At 36.8% G+C, this 17,754-nt stretch overlaps 1 protein-coding gene across 15 annotated transcripts in view; it reads right to left on the bottom strand.

Moving 5' to 3' along the window:
* ROBO1 (roundabout guidance receptor 1) overlaps positions 1–17,754 on the bottom strand; it is a 692,513-nt gene that overhangs the window by 248,680 nt on the left and 426,079 nt on the right. For all 15 annotated transcript variants that reach the window (XM_085547220.1, XM_085547240.1, XM_085547251.1 and 12 more), the window contains one exon: positions 14,808–15,134. In XM_085547220.1, coding sequence (XP_085403346.1) covers positions 14,808–15,134 — 327 coding nt within the window. The remainder of the gene's footprint in view (positions 1–14,807; positions 15,135–17,754) is intronic.

Raw genomic sequence — 17,754 nt, 5'->3', positions numbered from 1 at the left:
ATACGTTCCCGATGAGCATCTTTGAAGTCAAAAGGGAAGGCTACCTTTCACTAGAAAAACTAGTTTTCTCCCTAATAACATCTTACATCTCAAAACTACTGAAAAATGTAGGCCTTTCTGTATTTTTTGTTCTCTTAGAGCTCATCATCAACTAAAATGTACTGGGAAATAAAGAGAAAAGAGAAATATTACTTCAAAACTTTTTTTATTTAAACCATTTTTATTTATCTTAATTTGAAATTTTAGCTCATCAGCCCTTAGCTGATAACATTCAAGAGATTAACATATAACTCTCCTTTATCTTTCAATTTCAGGACCCCAACTTTTCTTTTTAGAATAATTTCTCTTACAAGAAATACTGTATTTTTCTTTTTTTTTTTTTTTTTTTTATTCCACCTTTTTATAGCAAGGAATTATGAACACCCAGAACAACGATTATACCTGACAAACCAAAATGCCTCTCCTTTTACCTTTACCTTACACATTGCAAGCATCCAGATAAGAAGCAGAAAAAAAGGATTCAAATATATACTAATTTATCCATTTACATAGTGTATATACACCTTATTACTTTCTCTTTAAATAGGTCACAAAGATCATCTTTGTTATCACTGAAATCAGATGCTTACAAGGTTTAGAAAGAATGTTCTTACTTCATCAAAGTCATTACGTTAACCTTATAGTTATTCTCTCTTCATCATGGAAACAATCACCATAAAGCTTAGTTGTCCTCATCATGAAGAACACAATACCCAACAGCACTAAATCTATTTCTAGACATAAAAAGGGTGAGAGCTTTGAGAAAGCATTTTCTAAGGTACTTTTGATAAAATCCTCTTTCAAATAGACCTAAAGAACACTTCTTTCCTTCTAATCAGCTCTTCTACAGCATTTGCCCTTTCTAATTCTTGTTTTAAGCATCAGCTTCCCAAATGCATCTGGGACTTCCTCAAGAAAGTGAAAACTAACATTTCACAATTAGTGCATTAATAAAATACAATTGCAAAGCCACAACTTCTTATGAAAAGTCTTTACTGCATGAATTAATTGAAAAATATTGTCTGCTTTTTAAGGCAGTGTTTCTCTATGCACTAAATTAACATGCTTTAAACAAGACTCTCAAATTTGTCCTGAATTTTTTCATCAACTAGTAAATAAATGACTCAAGTGATACACATGTACTTCATTAAACATTCTTTTTAAACAAGAAACTAATGAACATGTGACTGAGAACAGTGTAAGAAAATTAGGGTATGCTATCTAATTTGCATTACTTATAAAAATGCATCTATGTGATCACTGCCATGCCTTAATGCGCCATTCACTTAACTTGTTTCTACTTGCAATTAAAAAAGAGGAGTGCAATGCATTCCAATGATTGACAAACTGCTAAAGTTAAAGAATGAGTAGATCTGGTGAGGAGTTGTGGTTATTTATTGCTACTATACATACATATTTCAGATATGCTTTCTACTCATCAACCACAAGAGTCTCCAATACATGTGTATGGGAACAATAAGATAAAAAACAAAGAACACTAGGCATTAGACACACACACTCAGCCATATGTCTCAGCAAATCATCTTAACCAGAAGTAATACTCTTCAAGGGAAGATTTCTCCAAATCTCTTAAAGAGAATGACAAAAACTCACATAATTAAGGTCAGCCATGCAGAGATCATTACTTTTAATTTAACTTCCAGTGGCTTGAGACTTATCCACAATACAATGCTGAACTCACAACCAACAATACATAAAAGTAAGAAGAAACATATAACAATAAGAAAAATGTGCTTGCTTTCATGAAGGAAGCAGTTACTGAATTCCAAGAGGCCTTCAACACAGTTTATGAAAGTATGTAAATTTACAATTGATAGACTGACAAAATTTGACATAGCTTAGAACCACTGCCAATAGCTTTCTTGGCTTGCTGTGGCTAAGGATCCTGTGGGAAGCCCTGAGAGGAGCTCCCACAAAGAACAGCTACCTCTGGAGGCCATGTGAGCTCAGTCCTGAAGTCCAGCTTTTGAAAACCATCAAAAGCCCATGGTAAGAATTAAGACAAAGGATCGTTCATTAAGGACTAAATCCACGGATACAAGAAATAAGATCATCAGGCCAGAAGAAGACAGATATGCTTTGAAAGAGACTGAGAAAATAACACGTAAAAACAGGGCATAAGGGGAGTGAGGGGAGGAAGCATGGAGCACTGAGGACCTGCAACTGGGCAAGGAAAGCTTTATTTTCCTACAAAGGTGCAACTAACAGATTGGATGTAGTTGAGTGCCCACAGGTAGAGGTGGCTGAGGAATAAGGATTTATTTTTTTCTGTACTGTGCAAGCATCAAAATACAAGAGCTTCTGTGTGAAACCTGCAAAGCACAACTGTACTATGTAACAAGTTACTTCTGATTGTTGTCTGCTCATGTGGTAGTCTATGAATTTACAAGATGCCATCAGAATTAATTCCATTAATGCCCCATCCTGCATATCATCAGCTCACTTCCAGTACAACAATATTTCATAGAATCATAGAATCATCAAGGTTGGAAAAGACCTAAAAGATCATCCAGTCCAACGGTTCACCTATTACCAATAGCTCCCACTAAACCATGTCTCGAAGGAGTCTCAATTTCCTATGGGATAAAAGCATATTAATAACTACTACTGTTTTTTGACAAGTGCTTCTAAAGTTTCATCTGTAGTTGTTCTGCTCCTCCTTCTCTTGGATTAACTGATTTGTGTACTAAATGTTTAAAAAAAACCCAAAAAACAACAACAACAACAACAACAAGAAAGACAACAACAAACATTTCTTCAAAATGCAAATGTTACTTACGACATAAAAACAGTCCAAAAAACAAACTGTGTATCTACATTCTCCTTCTCTAGTATTTTTTACTGTTATCTTAACGGAGGAATAAATTTCATGAATGAAAAATCAGTGCTGCTTTCCATTCACAGAGCTATGTGAAAGTTAATGTGAAGCAGAATTAGCAGTACATTCTGTATAGGTACAAAACTGCTTGGACTTTCTTCAGTGTTATAACTGTGGTCAGGTGGTTTTGCTTCCCTCTCTGCCCTTCCTCCCTCCCCCTCCCCCCCCCCAATAACTGAAGTCAGGAAGAGATTAAAACTTACTTTCTTCTTCCCAGTAACAAAATATTTAAATGATGACAGCATACTGAGAAAGTAAACCCAGGGACCGTGGCTGCTAATTACTCCCATTTCCAATCCTCTTAACTTTGAAGCGCTACATCTATTCCATAACATACAGCGGGAATATGCATGAGTTGTGATTTTCCCTACAGAAGAGGAAAAACTAATTAACAACCTGAAGGCTGAATCCAGTCCCACAAGACAATGCATTTGGCTCTCACAATGGCCTGGAGCAAGTCTGCTCAACCCCTACTATGCTAAACAATTTGCTTAGCTCACAGTACAGCAGGAAAGAAAACTGAGTGAGTCCCACCTTGTCCAGTTCCCTAATCAAAAAGCAGCTAAAACAAAACTAGGCAGAGCCAAGCTGTAAGCAGGCTGGGTCATTCACAGGGTCTGCTCCAGGGCTAAATGAGGGGAAGGGTAGCTTCCTGCTGCAGTGACTCCCACAACCATACTAAACTCCAGATCCAACAATCTTTTCACAATAGCCTTTTAAGAGATAGCTTTACCCAAAATTCCAGATAATTATGGCATACCAACAGTGAGATAGTATTCCAAAACAGAGTGAAGCTAGCATTATTCCTGTATGGGGCCTACAGTATCTCCTAATGAAGATTATAATCCTGTAGCAGAGTTACACTGGATGTTCCTGATGTGGGCACAAAGCACCCTAATTCCCTGCAATATATAGTAAAACTGAAGGGTAATATTTGACCCTTGCAGGTTTTCCTTGTGCATGTATGAAATTAAAAACAACACCAACCAGTTTCTGCAGGAATAGCCTTCATGCAACAGGGACACATTAAACTGGAGTTAGAAAAGCAAGCATCTCTGTTATCAGGTTATCTAGAGTATGGCAGCTACATACTATTCACATCTCCGTTTTACAGCTTTCCCTCTCTGGATAATGGAGGGTTAAAACAGTCATCTTGGTATATTCATCTGATCCATGGGCAGCTGGGAGGAAAAAAAAAGGGGGGGCGGCCTATAACCATACGGAACTGACAATTCAGGGTCTACAGAAATAAGTCCATGGAAGGGAAACTGAAAATTACATGCTACAGAACTAAATTTATATCCCAAGCACCATCCAAAGGGGATAATTGTGGAATGCTTCAAAAGGACTTTTGAAGTTATTTGCAATTAGTACTAAAAATAGCTATGAAACATCTCAAATAGTCCTTAAAGCTTACTGATGAAGAGAGGGTTCTTGTGAGCAACAAATATAACAGTGAGTTCCCACATCCTTCTACAGTTGACAGATGTCTTTGTGACTCTCAGAGACCAATACCTCGTTTTCTCCCTGAATCAGTTTTTCTGTCTACAGAACAGGAATAGTAAAAACCTCTTTCCTACGCAAGTACAAGCTTTAAAAACTTTACTTGAAATAAATAAATGTAGTTATGGAAGCATGGACTTCTCAGGATACTCTGAAAAACAAAACATCACAAAGCAATAGATAAACTGCTGAAACAAAGCATATTTATTTATTTATTTTCTATATAGGGACATAAATTGAAATTAGACAGATGGTTGTTTTCTTCATTCTTAGAGAACACTGTAACTCTTCCAGGTAAAATAAAATAAAATAAAATAACAGTTTTCAGCATTTTAAAAATAAGCGGTTTGCAAGGTCTACCCTTGATCCTTTGTTAACATCACTGAATTGGTTCAGCCATTAATGAATAAGGGTACACCTTTTTAAATTTTATTTTATTGTATTTTACATGCAAATTCCACAAGTATTTATCTATTTGATTATTGTTAACATTCTTATACTGCATCTATATTAGGAAATTTTGCCATCATATGAAGTATCTTGACAAAAGTACTGTGCTGTGTATTTATCAAAGGATGGTCCTTTCCATTGTATTTCAGTTTATTTCAGAACTGTTACATAGATAAGTTTTCAAATACATTGAAGAAAAACTGATTAATTAGTCAAAAACATGATAGTTAGAAAGAGCAGTCTAGAAGACAAGACAGTTCTATAAAGTATCTTAGAAAAGTCATCTTATCAGTGGAGCCTTTCCTGTTTTAAAACTTGACTACAAACTACACCAAAGAACTAATTCCACTAATAAAAAACTGGAGCCAAGCAAATTATCTTGAGATAAAGATGTCTATGAGAAAGACTCACGCGTAACTGGTGAAAACTAAGAACACCATGTTATTCAAGGAATCTGCTTAATTACTACCATCTTATTGCTCTGGCATCTTTAGTCCATATATTCTGCACACATAAATGTGGGGGGAAAAAAGCAATGTGTATTTAAATCAGAGAAAAAACTGCAGGCCTTTTCTATACACTCTAACTTTACAGAAGTTTTATGTAAGGTTAAGATACTGAGCTGAATACCAGACTTAAGGAAGTTTACAATAGCAAGCCTTTTACTAATAGGGACTCAGAAACAGAAATAACCAAGACTGCCTTTATATCTGGAAATTGGTAGAAAAACCAAAATGGTAACGGTATGTAAAATAGTACATTTGTATATCTGTAAGACTTTATTTTTTTGAAAAGCATAGGAATATTAATCGAAAGCATTTTAAAGTTTTAAGTTGTAATATCATAAAAGCTATTTTTATAGCATTTTTTCACTTTGTTATGAACTTTTAGACTCCAATCATAGCACAAATAGGTAAGATATTAAAAATATCAGTCAAGACCCACCTAGTGTACAGCTCTTCTCCAATCAATTTTGGTAGCACAGAAGGTCAAAGACGCTTGGTTTAGAAAGTCCACATGTGTTTAATCTTTGATTAATCAAACAAAAAGTAAGCGCCTCCAGACATATTCCTTTTAATCACGAGAAGGATATCTTTTCAGTGGCTTTGCTTGCAAGAGCAAGTCAGCAGATGTCTGTCTGGTCTGAAGGGAATTTCTCCTTCTCAGGAGAAAACAGTTTAAATAGAAGAGGAACGGCCATATGCTGACTATGCACTGCTTAACAGATGACGTAGAGAAGCCTCCACTACCACAGGGAGTAGAACAGGGCAGTTTTCAAATTAAATTTCTTTCAAATTCAAAGCAATCAGCTGAAATCAATTTACATACAGGATCCAAGTCAGACAGTTCTCATCAAAACAGTTTGTAGACACAACAGTGCAAATCCATCTCTGTCAGCAGCATGATTTTTAAGAAAGATTTGACTGTGCTGACAGTAAAAAAATAAAAAATATTAAAAAAATATTAAAAAAATAAAAAATTCTTCACAGTTTTAAATACAGCTGTTATCTTTCTTTTCTGGTGGATGATAGTTCAAAATAATAATGAAATCTCATTCATACGAAGTACTTGGCAAAAGTTCTATGTTCACACAGTAAAAAGTACCAACATAACATACATTCATCCCCCAATTTAGCTCAGGAGTAGGTGTTTCAGTACTTCAGAAAAATGTGTTTTACAGTGTAGGACTGAGATAAAAAGGCAACCAAACATCAATGCACAAGTATTATGAGACAACATTCTGTTTAACTTCATGCTTTGTCTATACTATCATCTAGGAAATGTAAACACTAATTATAAGAATTAACATATTTGGTTCATTTAGTTACCTCAGTGTGCCAGAGAGAATAAGAAGTTCAGTTTAAAGCAGAAGCCGGAGAAGATACTAGTTTATTTGTTGAAAAGTGCATTTAAAAATTACCTTAGAACAGAAAAAGCCCACTAACTGTAAACAAACAAACAAACAAACAACACCAACAAATCCAAAACAATGTTAAATGATCCCAATCCATTTGCTAAACTCCACCATAGATCTCCCTCTGAACTCTGCTTCAGGGTCTGTCTTTTACAGTCACAAAGCATATGATTTTAAGACCTATCGAGGAGTATGCCACTTAATACTTAGAGGAGTTTGCAGCTGAGATTGAAACAGACTGTAGTGCCAAGATCTCTAATTCATTCTTCATATAATAAGGATGCCTCCCTTACTCGATGCTTCTTATTGCTGTTGTAATCCACAGCTACAAGGCTAACAATATGGGCTTCCAGTCATCTGCACAAAACAACCAAAACTATAAAACACTAACCTTATGCATGCACACTATATAACCTCCAGATCTTTAAATGTTACTTAGATATTCCCAATGTCTTTTAAATAACACATGTGCTATTTTCCTTAAATTATAGAGTAGCACATAATTTCAGAAATTCTGCCATACAAAAGAAGTATGCCAGTTTGGATACATACTTAAGTAACGGTATCTTCAGCCAAGCTTTGGGTTGTGTTTTTTCTTCTTTGTTTTCTACAGATTTTTGTGTTGTTTTTTTTTAAATCTGTACCTCCTTCATTCCTTAATGCATAAGTTAATCAGCAAAGTGTGAATATTCAATTCCTCTTCCTGTAAGGCACATCCCTTATTTTACTCTGTTCTGAAGCAAGACACAATCTCCAGGTCAAATCTTTGGTTTACACACAAAACACTTGATCCTGTAAGAGGACTGCAACTTAGATGGCTTCGAGAACACCACTGATTTTGTGGGACTGCTTTGTAAATTTCTAGAGCCTCAAATAAAAACATAGGAACCAAACAAAAAAACAGAGGGGTTGCACAGCTCCTGTTTGCACTTCATGTCTTTTTCTAGTTGGACCTACAGAGCAGCTTCTGGGAGACCGCTGACATGGCAGAGCACTGCTACTCCCTTACAGAAGCTGTGCAATTGAAATGAGAGCATTTGCAAGAAATAGTGACACAATGGCAATGCTATTTTCTTCTGTTAATGGTGCTGATTTCCACTCCCATCTGGAGAACCCAAGGGACACCAAGGAGTCCAGAAGGGAGTGATTCAAGAGACCACATAGGGAAGGGAAAGCAAGGTCTGGATGAGGAATGTTCCCCTTCAAGTACAATTTGATTTGCTCCTTGACTCAAGTGAAAATACCTGTGGCTCTGCGCAGGATCAGCAACAAGGGCAGGTCAGTAATGTCTGCTCTGGCTGTTGCACCAGACGGGCCACAGGCACTGCACAGTGATGTCACCATTATGACACGTGGGCACCATGGTGATGTTTGAGCCTCTCCCCCTGGAACCCCTCAGCAGTTCTGTGGGATTTCACTTGCCAGCTGGCAGGGCAAAGGGTAGCTCCCTGCAGAACTGGCTGCAAGCACAAACCACAGTCTACTGAGACAGCAGACACTGAAAGCAAGCTGTCTGCAGTAGGAACTTCCAGTTCTGATCCAGTGGGTCTGGCTGCATCCCCAGGCTCTCCTGGCAATCCAGGTCAGGATAAGGGAACTGTGTGGGGATTAAAAATGGGTGAAAGCATGTCATAACTCATCCTAATGAGGAGGAAATCAAATGTTTCTTATGAGGAGAGCACACACAGAGACACTATTATCTCTGATAGTTCAATCACGTTTTTAATCAACTCTGTGCTATGGAAGGGGTTTTTTTTTGTTTGTTTTTTGTTTTTTTTTAAATGTTGCAGAATAGTACACATGCAAACTGGGACTCTCCTGGGATCTAATGGTGAAAAGTATTTGAAGTATTATCCAGAGTAAATGGAAAAGAAACATCAACATTCTTCTATATGCTACAGCTTGCTTACTATAAAATACGCTGCTTTTGAGGTTAATGGTAACATACATGCATACTTATTTTACAAACACTTTTGCAAATGCACTATTTATGAGAAACAAATCCATATATCAATGGAAAATGGAAGTGTTACAATAGAACTTACCCCTGAAAGTTTACCTCAGAATCCACTGACTAGCAAACAAAGCCAACTTCACACTTGATTTTTCCTCAAAAACTTGACAGTGGAGGAATAATGACGAAAATAGCCCTGCAGCTGCTGCTACCACATTTGATACGCCTAAGTTTCTATATAATGCTACATAAAAGATAGCCATAAAATCCAGAGATGCCATTTTCCTACAAGAGAGATATCTGGATAAAAGTATGAAAAGAAAATTTAAATATTGCAACAAGCTATAACATGTCACTAACTGAATTTGATCTTGATCAGATGCATCCATCCATCAGACAGTCTTGATAGATCCAAGTACAAGAAGCAGATGCAGACACCATCCTACTTGCTGATGCTAAACTTTCTATTTTTTCAAAACTACTTTTGCTTACCTATGAAAAACAACACTTGTTTCCCAATTGTTTACATGGTAGCCAAAGCAATCTCAAGCACTGAGAAACAAGAATAGTTCCATTTTGTATTCTCACCTGTAAAGTTGACATTTACAGAGGGAATTACTCAGTTTCATTTTGACAGAAACATGCCCTTTATCAAATTCTTTAGGACCTTTCAGCACCGGAGAATGTGTCGCTGGTAGGTAGTAAGTTGAAACCAGTTAACATTCCTCAAAAACAAAACACACAGCTAATTTAAGTAAGTCTCCAGAGATCAAAAGGCTGAGTTCAGGAAGTCAAGAAGAGAGAGGCAAATGGACTCAGCAGAGTAAATCTGTAAAGGATGACTACAGGCTTTTATCTGATTATCCCACTGTCTTCTCTCTTTGGGCTACCACACTGAAACTGAGTATATAATGCAAGCTCAGTTTCAATGTCAGAAATTTTCTAGGGGTAGCATTCCAAATGAAGGTGAAAACAGTAAACTATAAAAAGAAAAATCCCCAAACTAAATAGAAGTTACATCTCTTGACCTGTAATTCAACTTCTTGCTGAGTTCCTGTTTACTCAAATTTAGATTCTTTCCACTTAAGAGGAACTTAAAGATCTGGAATTACACAGAAAATGTAATTTAACATCAATTTCAAAAGCTATTTTTTCACATGCTGTTTAACTTAAAATAGCTTTACTAGTTTACAAAGTGTATGAGATTTTAATTCTTGAAATATCATGTGGCTACCTATTTGGTTAGGGAAACTTATATAAGTTATAATCCTTGTACTGTGAAGAAAAACAACGTAATCTTGAGGGTTCAAGTACTGGTTGGATAGGTTTAAGAAAGATAGTACTGTATCAGCCGGAGGATCATGTTGGTTTGAAGGCATTTTCAGAAGTTTGTGGTACAAAGATTGCTTCACAGAAGCATCCACAATGAAGCTGCAAAAATGATAATAATAACGAACAACAACAAAGTACCAAATATTATTGAGAGGATATAACAAATCCACAATGCCATGTGTATAGACGCATGATCTTCAAGCATTTTACAAGGGCCACAGGAGGCACAGATTGAATTAAGTATGCCTTTTTCTTATTCAGTTTGCTGATATTATAAATGTTACTAGGTCCTGTTCAAAATTATTCATTAATGGCTGCACTATCATGACTGAGATACACATAAGTGGAAGATAAAGCTGCAAGCTTTGGATTAAATGACACACACACATCAGTCAAATCACCAGTGGAAAGGAAACAAATGAAAAAGGACAAAGCAGAGGAAAAACATTCTTCACTTTACCATGATTTACTGGGGATTTCAATCTCTCCTCCATTGTAGCTATCACATCTAAAGCTTTTTAGTTGTTGCTGTTGCTGACTTGTTTTAATGTTCTTAAAATACACGTATACTTAAGTAGATAAAAATGTTTGCAATACTTTATATTGTTTGAATTTTTAGTATGAGTTTAAGTTGCTAAGATATGCAGGGAGGAAGTTAGGAAGACGAAAGCCCAACTTGAATTTAGATTGGTCACTACAGTAGAAGAGAATAAAAAATCTTTTTACAAATATATCAATGGTAAGAGGACAACCAAGGAAAATGCCCACCCTTACTTGATTCAGCGGGGAATGTGACCACTGAGGATAAGGAGAAGGCTGAAGTCCTCAACGCCTTCTCTACATGTGCCTTTAATGGGCAGACCAGTTATCCTCAGGGCACTTTATGCCCTGATCTGAAAGTCTGGGATGGAACACAAAATACACACCCAATTATTCAAGTGGAGAAAGTTAAAGAGCTCCTCCTCCACTTGGACTGTACAAGTCCACGGACTGGATGGGCTCCACCATCGGGTGCTGAGGTAGCTGGCGGGGGTGATTGCTAAACCACTCTCCACCATCTACCAGTGCTCTTGGTTAACTTGGAAAAGTCCCAGATGACTGGAGGCTTGCCAGTGTGACTCCCATCTACAAGAGGGGTTGTAAGGAGCATCCAGGGAACTACAGGCCCGTCAGCCTGACCTCAGTGCCTGAGAAAGTTATCGAACAAATCATCTTGGGTAAGATCACATGGCATGTAGGTGGCATCCAGGGGATCAGGCCCAGCCAGCATGGGTTCATGAAGGGCAGGTCGTGCTTGACCAACCTCATCTCTTTCTATGACTGCATGACCAGACTGGTAGACGAGGGAAAGGCTGTTGATGTAGTCTACATAGACTTCAGCAAAGCCTTTGACACAGTCTCTCACAGTATTCTCCTGGGGAAACCAGGTGCCTGTGGCCTGGACAGGTATGCTCTCCTTTGGGTAAGAAACTGGCTAGAGGGCTGTGCCCAGCGGGTAGTGGTTAATGGAGTTAAGTCCAGCTGGCAACCCATTACAAGTGGTGTCCCTCAGGGGTCGGTACTAAAGCCAATCTTATTTAATATCTTTATCGATGACCTAGATGAGGGGATTGAATGTACCCTCAATAAGTTTGCAGATGACACCAAGTTGGGAGGTGATGTTGATCTACCTGAGGATAAAGAGGCCCTTCAGAGGGATCGCTGGGCTGAGGTGAATGGGATTAGGGTCAACAAGGGCAAGTGCCGGGTCCTGGGATTTGTCCACAATAACTCCATGCAGCACTATAGGCTTGGGGCTGAGTGGCTGTATGACTGTGAAGAGGAAAAGGAACTGGGGGTGTTGGTTAATGCTCAGCTGAACATGAGCCAACAGTGTGCTCAGGTGGCCAAGAGGGCCAATGGCATCCTGGCCTGTATAAGAAATAGTGTGGCCAGTTGTAACAGAGCGGTAATCATTCCCCTGTACTCAGCACTGGTGAGGCCGCATCTCAGGTATTGTGTTCAGTTTTAGTCTCCTCACCACAAGAAAGACATTGAGGGACTGGAATGCATCCAGAGAAAGGTAACAAAACTGGTGAGGGGTCTTGAGCACAAGTTTTATGAGGAGCAGCTCAGGGAGCTGGGATTGTTTAGCCTGGAGAAGAGGAGGCTCAAGGGAGACCTCACTGCACTCTACAACTTCTGAAGGGAGGTTGTGATGAGAGGGGCTTCGCCTCTTCTCCTAGGCAACAAACAGGACCCGAGGAAATGGCTGCAAGTTGTACCAGAAAAGGTTTAGACTAGACATAAGAAAGACCTTTTTCTCTCAGAGAGTGGTACGGCACTGGAATGGCCTTCCCAGGGATATGGTGGAGTTGCCATCCCTGGCAGTGTTCAAGAGGAGTCTGGATGAGGAGCTATGAGATATGATTTAGTGGCTTTATGTAGCTATGGTAATGGGAGGATGGTTGGACTAGATGATCTTGTAGGTCCTTTCCAACCTTGTGATTCTATGATTCCCTCTATATTTCCTTCCTTTTCCCTGCAGAATGTATGCTCAGTGTACTTACAGGATATCTTCAGCTTACGACACAGTCCACAGAGAGAATTAATTACTCCTCTCAAACATGAGCATTGAAACTGCCTCTAAAATAAGCTTAATGAAGAGATAATGTGTATGAAAAATTGCAGTACTATCCTAAATCTTAAGTTAAATACACACATTCAGGGAACAGTGAATGAACACCATCTAATTGAACTTGTTACTCTAAGAAGTGACGGAAACAAGTGGTGTGCTGAATTCCCTACCACATTATGAAATGTTAGGTGGTGTGGACAGGAGTTGCTTATTCCAGTGGCAGCAAGCAGTTACAGCACATACAAAGCTTCTATTTCCTATGTTTCACAAAAGTTTTTTTGGTTAAACTTCAAGCACCAGAAGTAACTATACAAGTAATCCAAATGACTTTCTGTACCTTGTAAATGGAAATGCAATTTTAAACTGCAAACATACAGAAATTAAATTATAATCTAAGTATTTCAAAGTTGCAAATGTATGTGTATACAATTACATGCACAGAACTGTAAATGCTGTTATGCTCAAAACAGATGCACTCTTAAACCTTCTTCTCATAACTGTATTTCACTTTAAGACCTTGTAAAAAAGACTGCAACTGTAACCATAGTCAGAATTTACAAACTCATCTAGCAACTATGAAACATTTGAGTTTATATATGCAATAGTGTATCAGCTATTAAGTGTATCTCACAGAAGATGCAGAAGCAGTACAATCATTTCAAACATCATTTTAAGAGACACAACAAATCCAAGAACTTACTGCATGGACAGAACACTTCTTTAAGATTCTACAAGCAGTGCTACAAAGTAACAGCATTCAGATAACATCAGAATCACTTAAACATGGATGCCCACTAAAAAAAAACTACACCTACAAGACACTGCATATAGCATTAGTGAGTAACTGATCAACAGTGTGTTTAAATAGGTTATACATTTGCTGGATAAACATACTTCCAATTAGCCAAGCACCAATTACTTTTATCACTAGAAGTGGTAACAAGGAAACAACATGGTCATAGATCTTAATCATATAAAAATCATATTTAATGTTCTACATGCAATGCTTGAGATCCTTTTGATACAAGCACTATGAAAGTACTCTGCAAACGTAGACAAGGATAGGTAAAGGGCTGAAATAAATGCACTTAACAATCATTTACTCTGCCTTCAGTAGGGGCTATGAAAATCTAGCAATTCTTAGAAATCTTTTTTTTCTAAAGTCATGAACCATTACCAGCATCAACTTAACTTGCCTAGAAGGTGAAGGACAGCTCTGTCCAGGTTCCTAATGTAAGACATTTAGTCAGTGGAGAGGTCAGTATTTTCAAAGAGAGATTCATCCAGTTCGGAACTGTCTCTTCAACTCAGCACCAGAAGAATTACAATAGATTACAGAGGAAACTTACAAAAGCAACTGAAGAGAAATAACTAACTTTCGGATTGGAAAGCTTTCTTTCATACTTAAATACCACAAAACTGACATTTTTTGACCTACGCATGGCCCTCCACAAGGCCTGCTCAAAACTCTTTCATGTACAATTCTCTTCCTCTAAAATGAGCAGAGATTAAAGAGTATACAGGAAGAGATAAGCATTACAAAGTGATATGAACACACTTGACTGTTCCTTCCTTTGGCCAAATACTTAGAAGAGATAATTTGTAGACCACTTCTTTTAGAGCAAAAAAGGTTATTTTGTGTTTCTAAAAACATTTTTTTTCCTTTTTTTTTTTCCTAGCAATTATTTGTAAAAGAACAATTCCAAATGTACCTTATTGAATAAAATCCCAGTTATCTTACCTCCTAACAAATAATGTGCTTTTCATGCATATTTAGGGAGGAAAAAAATACACATATATAAGATGAAACTAATTACACAAAACCCAATAAACATCAAATAATCACAATTCCATGGAAGCATTTGAGGACATAGAAATATTGAAATTTATAGTGATATAACCACATTAACAGGCATATAATAATTATTATTTAAAAAAAAACAAAACAAAAAAAAAAAAAAAACCAAAAAAACAACTGTACATTTAGTTACTGACTCAGAGTAGACCGCATCTACTTTTTTTTTTTTTCTTTTCCAAATCCTCAAATAATATTATAAGGGGCTGTTACTGAAAAGTGAAAAAAAAGAACTGTACTTACTTGCCACCTCCAGCGATGCATTGTGACTTACAGCTTCCCCAAGGTAATTCCTTGCCACGCAGACATAGACTCCTTCATCTGGCCTACTCTTGCGCCCATGAACTATGCGTAAAAAAAATAAAGATCCGCTGGGCAGCAGCATCCGATGAGAACGAGGATCATCCTTGTCAGTTTCCACCCTTTCTCCACCTTTATACCACTCAATGGTTGGTGTTGGCCTTCCTTCAGCTTTACAGTTTAAAGTTGCTGGTTCTCCTTTTGAAACAATTAAATCAGATGGATGTTCAACAATGCGAGGTGGGAAATCTTCTTGACGAAGACGGGAGCCTACAACATAAAACCATGCAGATCACTTTTTAGATCTTTGCCAGGCAGTCACAAGTGTTTTGCAATATAACTGCATAACAAATACCCGACAGTTTAGGATTTAGTAAGAACAGCTATTAACAACTTTTTGAAGTAGAAAAAAAGCCCCTTATTTTATTTCACTGTGTGCAAGGTTATCTCCCCTAAGCAAATAAACTAGAAATGCTTTTCCAAAAGGTGACCTATATTAGGGAACTAAACTTGCCATGTTCCTAAATTATATACAAGAATATACCAATACTGAAATAAATGCAAATATATGCATATATGAATATGTATACATATAATTATGAAAATAATTCTACAGATATTCTGAAGTCATCAGGCTATCTCTCACAAAGATACTCTAATTTATAACACAAAGTAGTGCTCAATCTCATTCAATCAACTGTAAAGCCTGTCAGTTAATATAATGTCTGTGAAGTAAGCCTAGCACCTTCAATTGCTTTATTCTGCTTGTACTATCAGTTTTCTAAGTGACTTCTTAAGAAGTATCACAGATGCAGAAACACACAGAACATCCAGGTACTTCTTACAGTTGTGTCAGGGAAAACTAGAGCTACTTCCTAATATATATATTTATATATATTATTCTTATATCTTACATTTTAACTGTCTTGAACCCATTATTCAATGTGCAATTCCAAGGAAAGGAAAAATGGGACACAAGTATTGGGAAAACCAGGTACTCTTCTAGAAAGGCATTCAAATTTGAACAAATTCAGACTATGAGCTCACAGTAGCACAGAAGTATTACGATACTCTCGATAGATAAATGTTGCACAAAAAATATGACAACAAGCTGGATGCCCAGGAACTTAAAATTAGGAATAGGCAGCTATCTAAACTTGTGTGGGTTTACATTATTTCTTCTTTTTCAAATTGCTATTTTCCTCCTTATTTCTCTCTTTCTTCATATATCATTTCACAAGGGTCAACATTAGTCTCTTAGATAAGTCATTCCTGATTATTAAAATTATAGATGCCAAAATTCTTCATTTGCATTAATAGTGTACATTTGAAAAGCTTAAAGAACCAGAAAGACATAAGAGATCTGTTCACTGCAGGTCAGAAAAACTCAAATTAGTTTTGAAAGAAGGAAAGACAAAGAGATTTCCAGAGAAAGTTCAATTTTCTATATAATATATAACAAAAATATAACATAACATATAAATACTAAATGTATTGTATATACATAGGTTGCTCTGAAAGTAAGGCCTCCTATTTATTTCCATCAAAACTACAACAGATAGAAAGAACACATTTAGACTAGATAACAGAGGAAATTCTCAGATACAAAACACATTTTCAACAGTCACCACCATCAACTATGCATTTTCACTAGCAATGAACAAGAGCCTGCGTGCTGCACGCGTAAAAATCACTAGTGGAGGTGTCACTGACACCTCTGTGTGTGTGAGTGTGTGCATTATATATGTAAAATATAAATGGGAAAAAATGTGAAAAATACAACTTGACATGAATGTATATTTCATGTTAATTTTGCCCCAAGATATGCAATGCAAATTAAGTGTTACATGGAACCAATCACACCATCCCAAAATCTATGGTAGTATGGCTTAACTACTCTAAAATATGCTTGCTTTCCTCTCCACACATCAAAACTTTGATTATACTTTTACTTACTAATTATGTATCTCACAAGGAAGGATACAGAAAAAAAAAGGATTAGAATGTCAAAAACAAAATGTAGCAAAATTCTTAAAGTTAGTTAACAGTTTCAAAAGCCCAAGACTGTGTATGTGATAGTATGTATCTCAGGTTTGTATTTGTACAGATAGCAAGACAGCAGACAACACGGTACAAGCCTTCTATTGTTCCTGTCAGCCAGGCCCAGACTACAAATAAATGAAATACTATTTTCATATATATTCATATCCTATACTAACATGCAAGTCACCGTACACTAACTGAAAGCATTGTACAGAAAGAATGCTTAAAGAATGACCTCTAAACTTGCTTGAAAATTGAGACTTGGAACTCATGAGCAGGAAAGAGTGCTAATACAAGGTCAAGTTCTCAGGAAACCCCAGGAAGGCTCATATATTTTTGATATTTCTATGCTGGACAGTATTAGAGAAGTTAAATGACAGAAATGTTCCTTTGTTATTTATTTTAAATTGTCATTTTATGAAGTAACTGTTCTGGAGAACATTAAAAGAATTACAAAAAAGGGACAAAAAGTTGTACAAGCAGATGACTGGCACACAGCCAACATTAAGCACAGATTTAGTGGCAACTGCCACAACCAAGCTATAATCTTTCCACATATCTATAGATACTTATATTTAAAACTATATATCTTTCTTTATTTCCTTTTTAGCCTATTTAAGATGCATTTATGCTTTACTGAGAAAAAGCTGCTTCCATTATCAGTCATACAGTGGGCACTAATCCTGTAATTTTCCTGTCAAAAATCCATCCCAAAGGGATATTTAGTTGGGAAAAAAAAAAAAAAAAAAAAAGTAATAATCAAAACAGAAGACCTATTACGCACTGGATCTGCCATTAAATATACAACAGAGCTGCTTCTTCCCTGCCCTAAAAGATGACAGCAATG

Source organism: Coturnix japonica, chromosome 1 (assembly GCF_054131305.1).
Source record: "Coturnix japonica strain WE chromosome 1, WE-NBRP24, whole genome shotgun sequence".
In the NCBI taxonomy this organism is placed as follows: Eukaryota; Metazoa; Chordata; class Aves; order Galliformes; family Phasianidae; genus Coturnix; species Coturnix japonica.
This window is presented reverse-complemented; position numbering and strand designations above follow the sequence as displayed.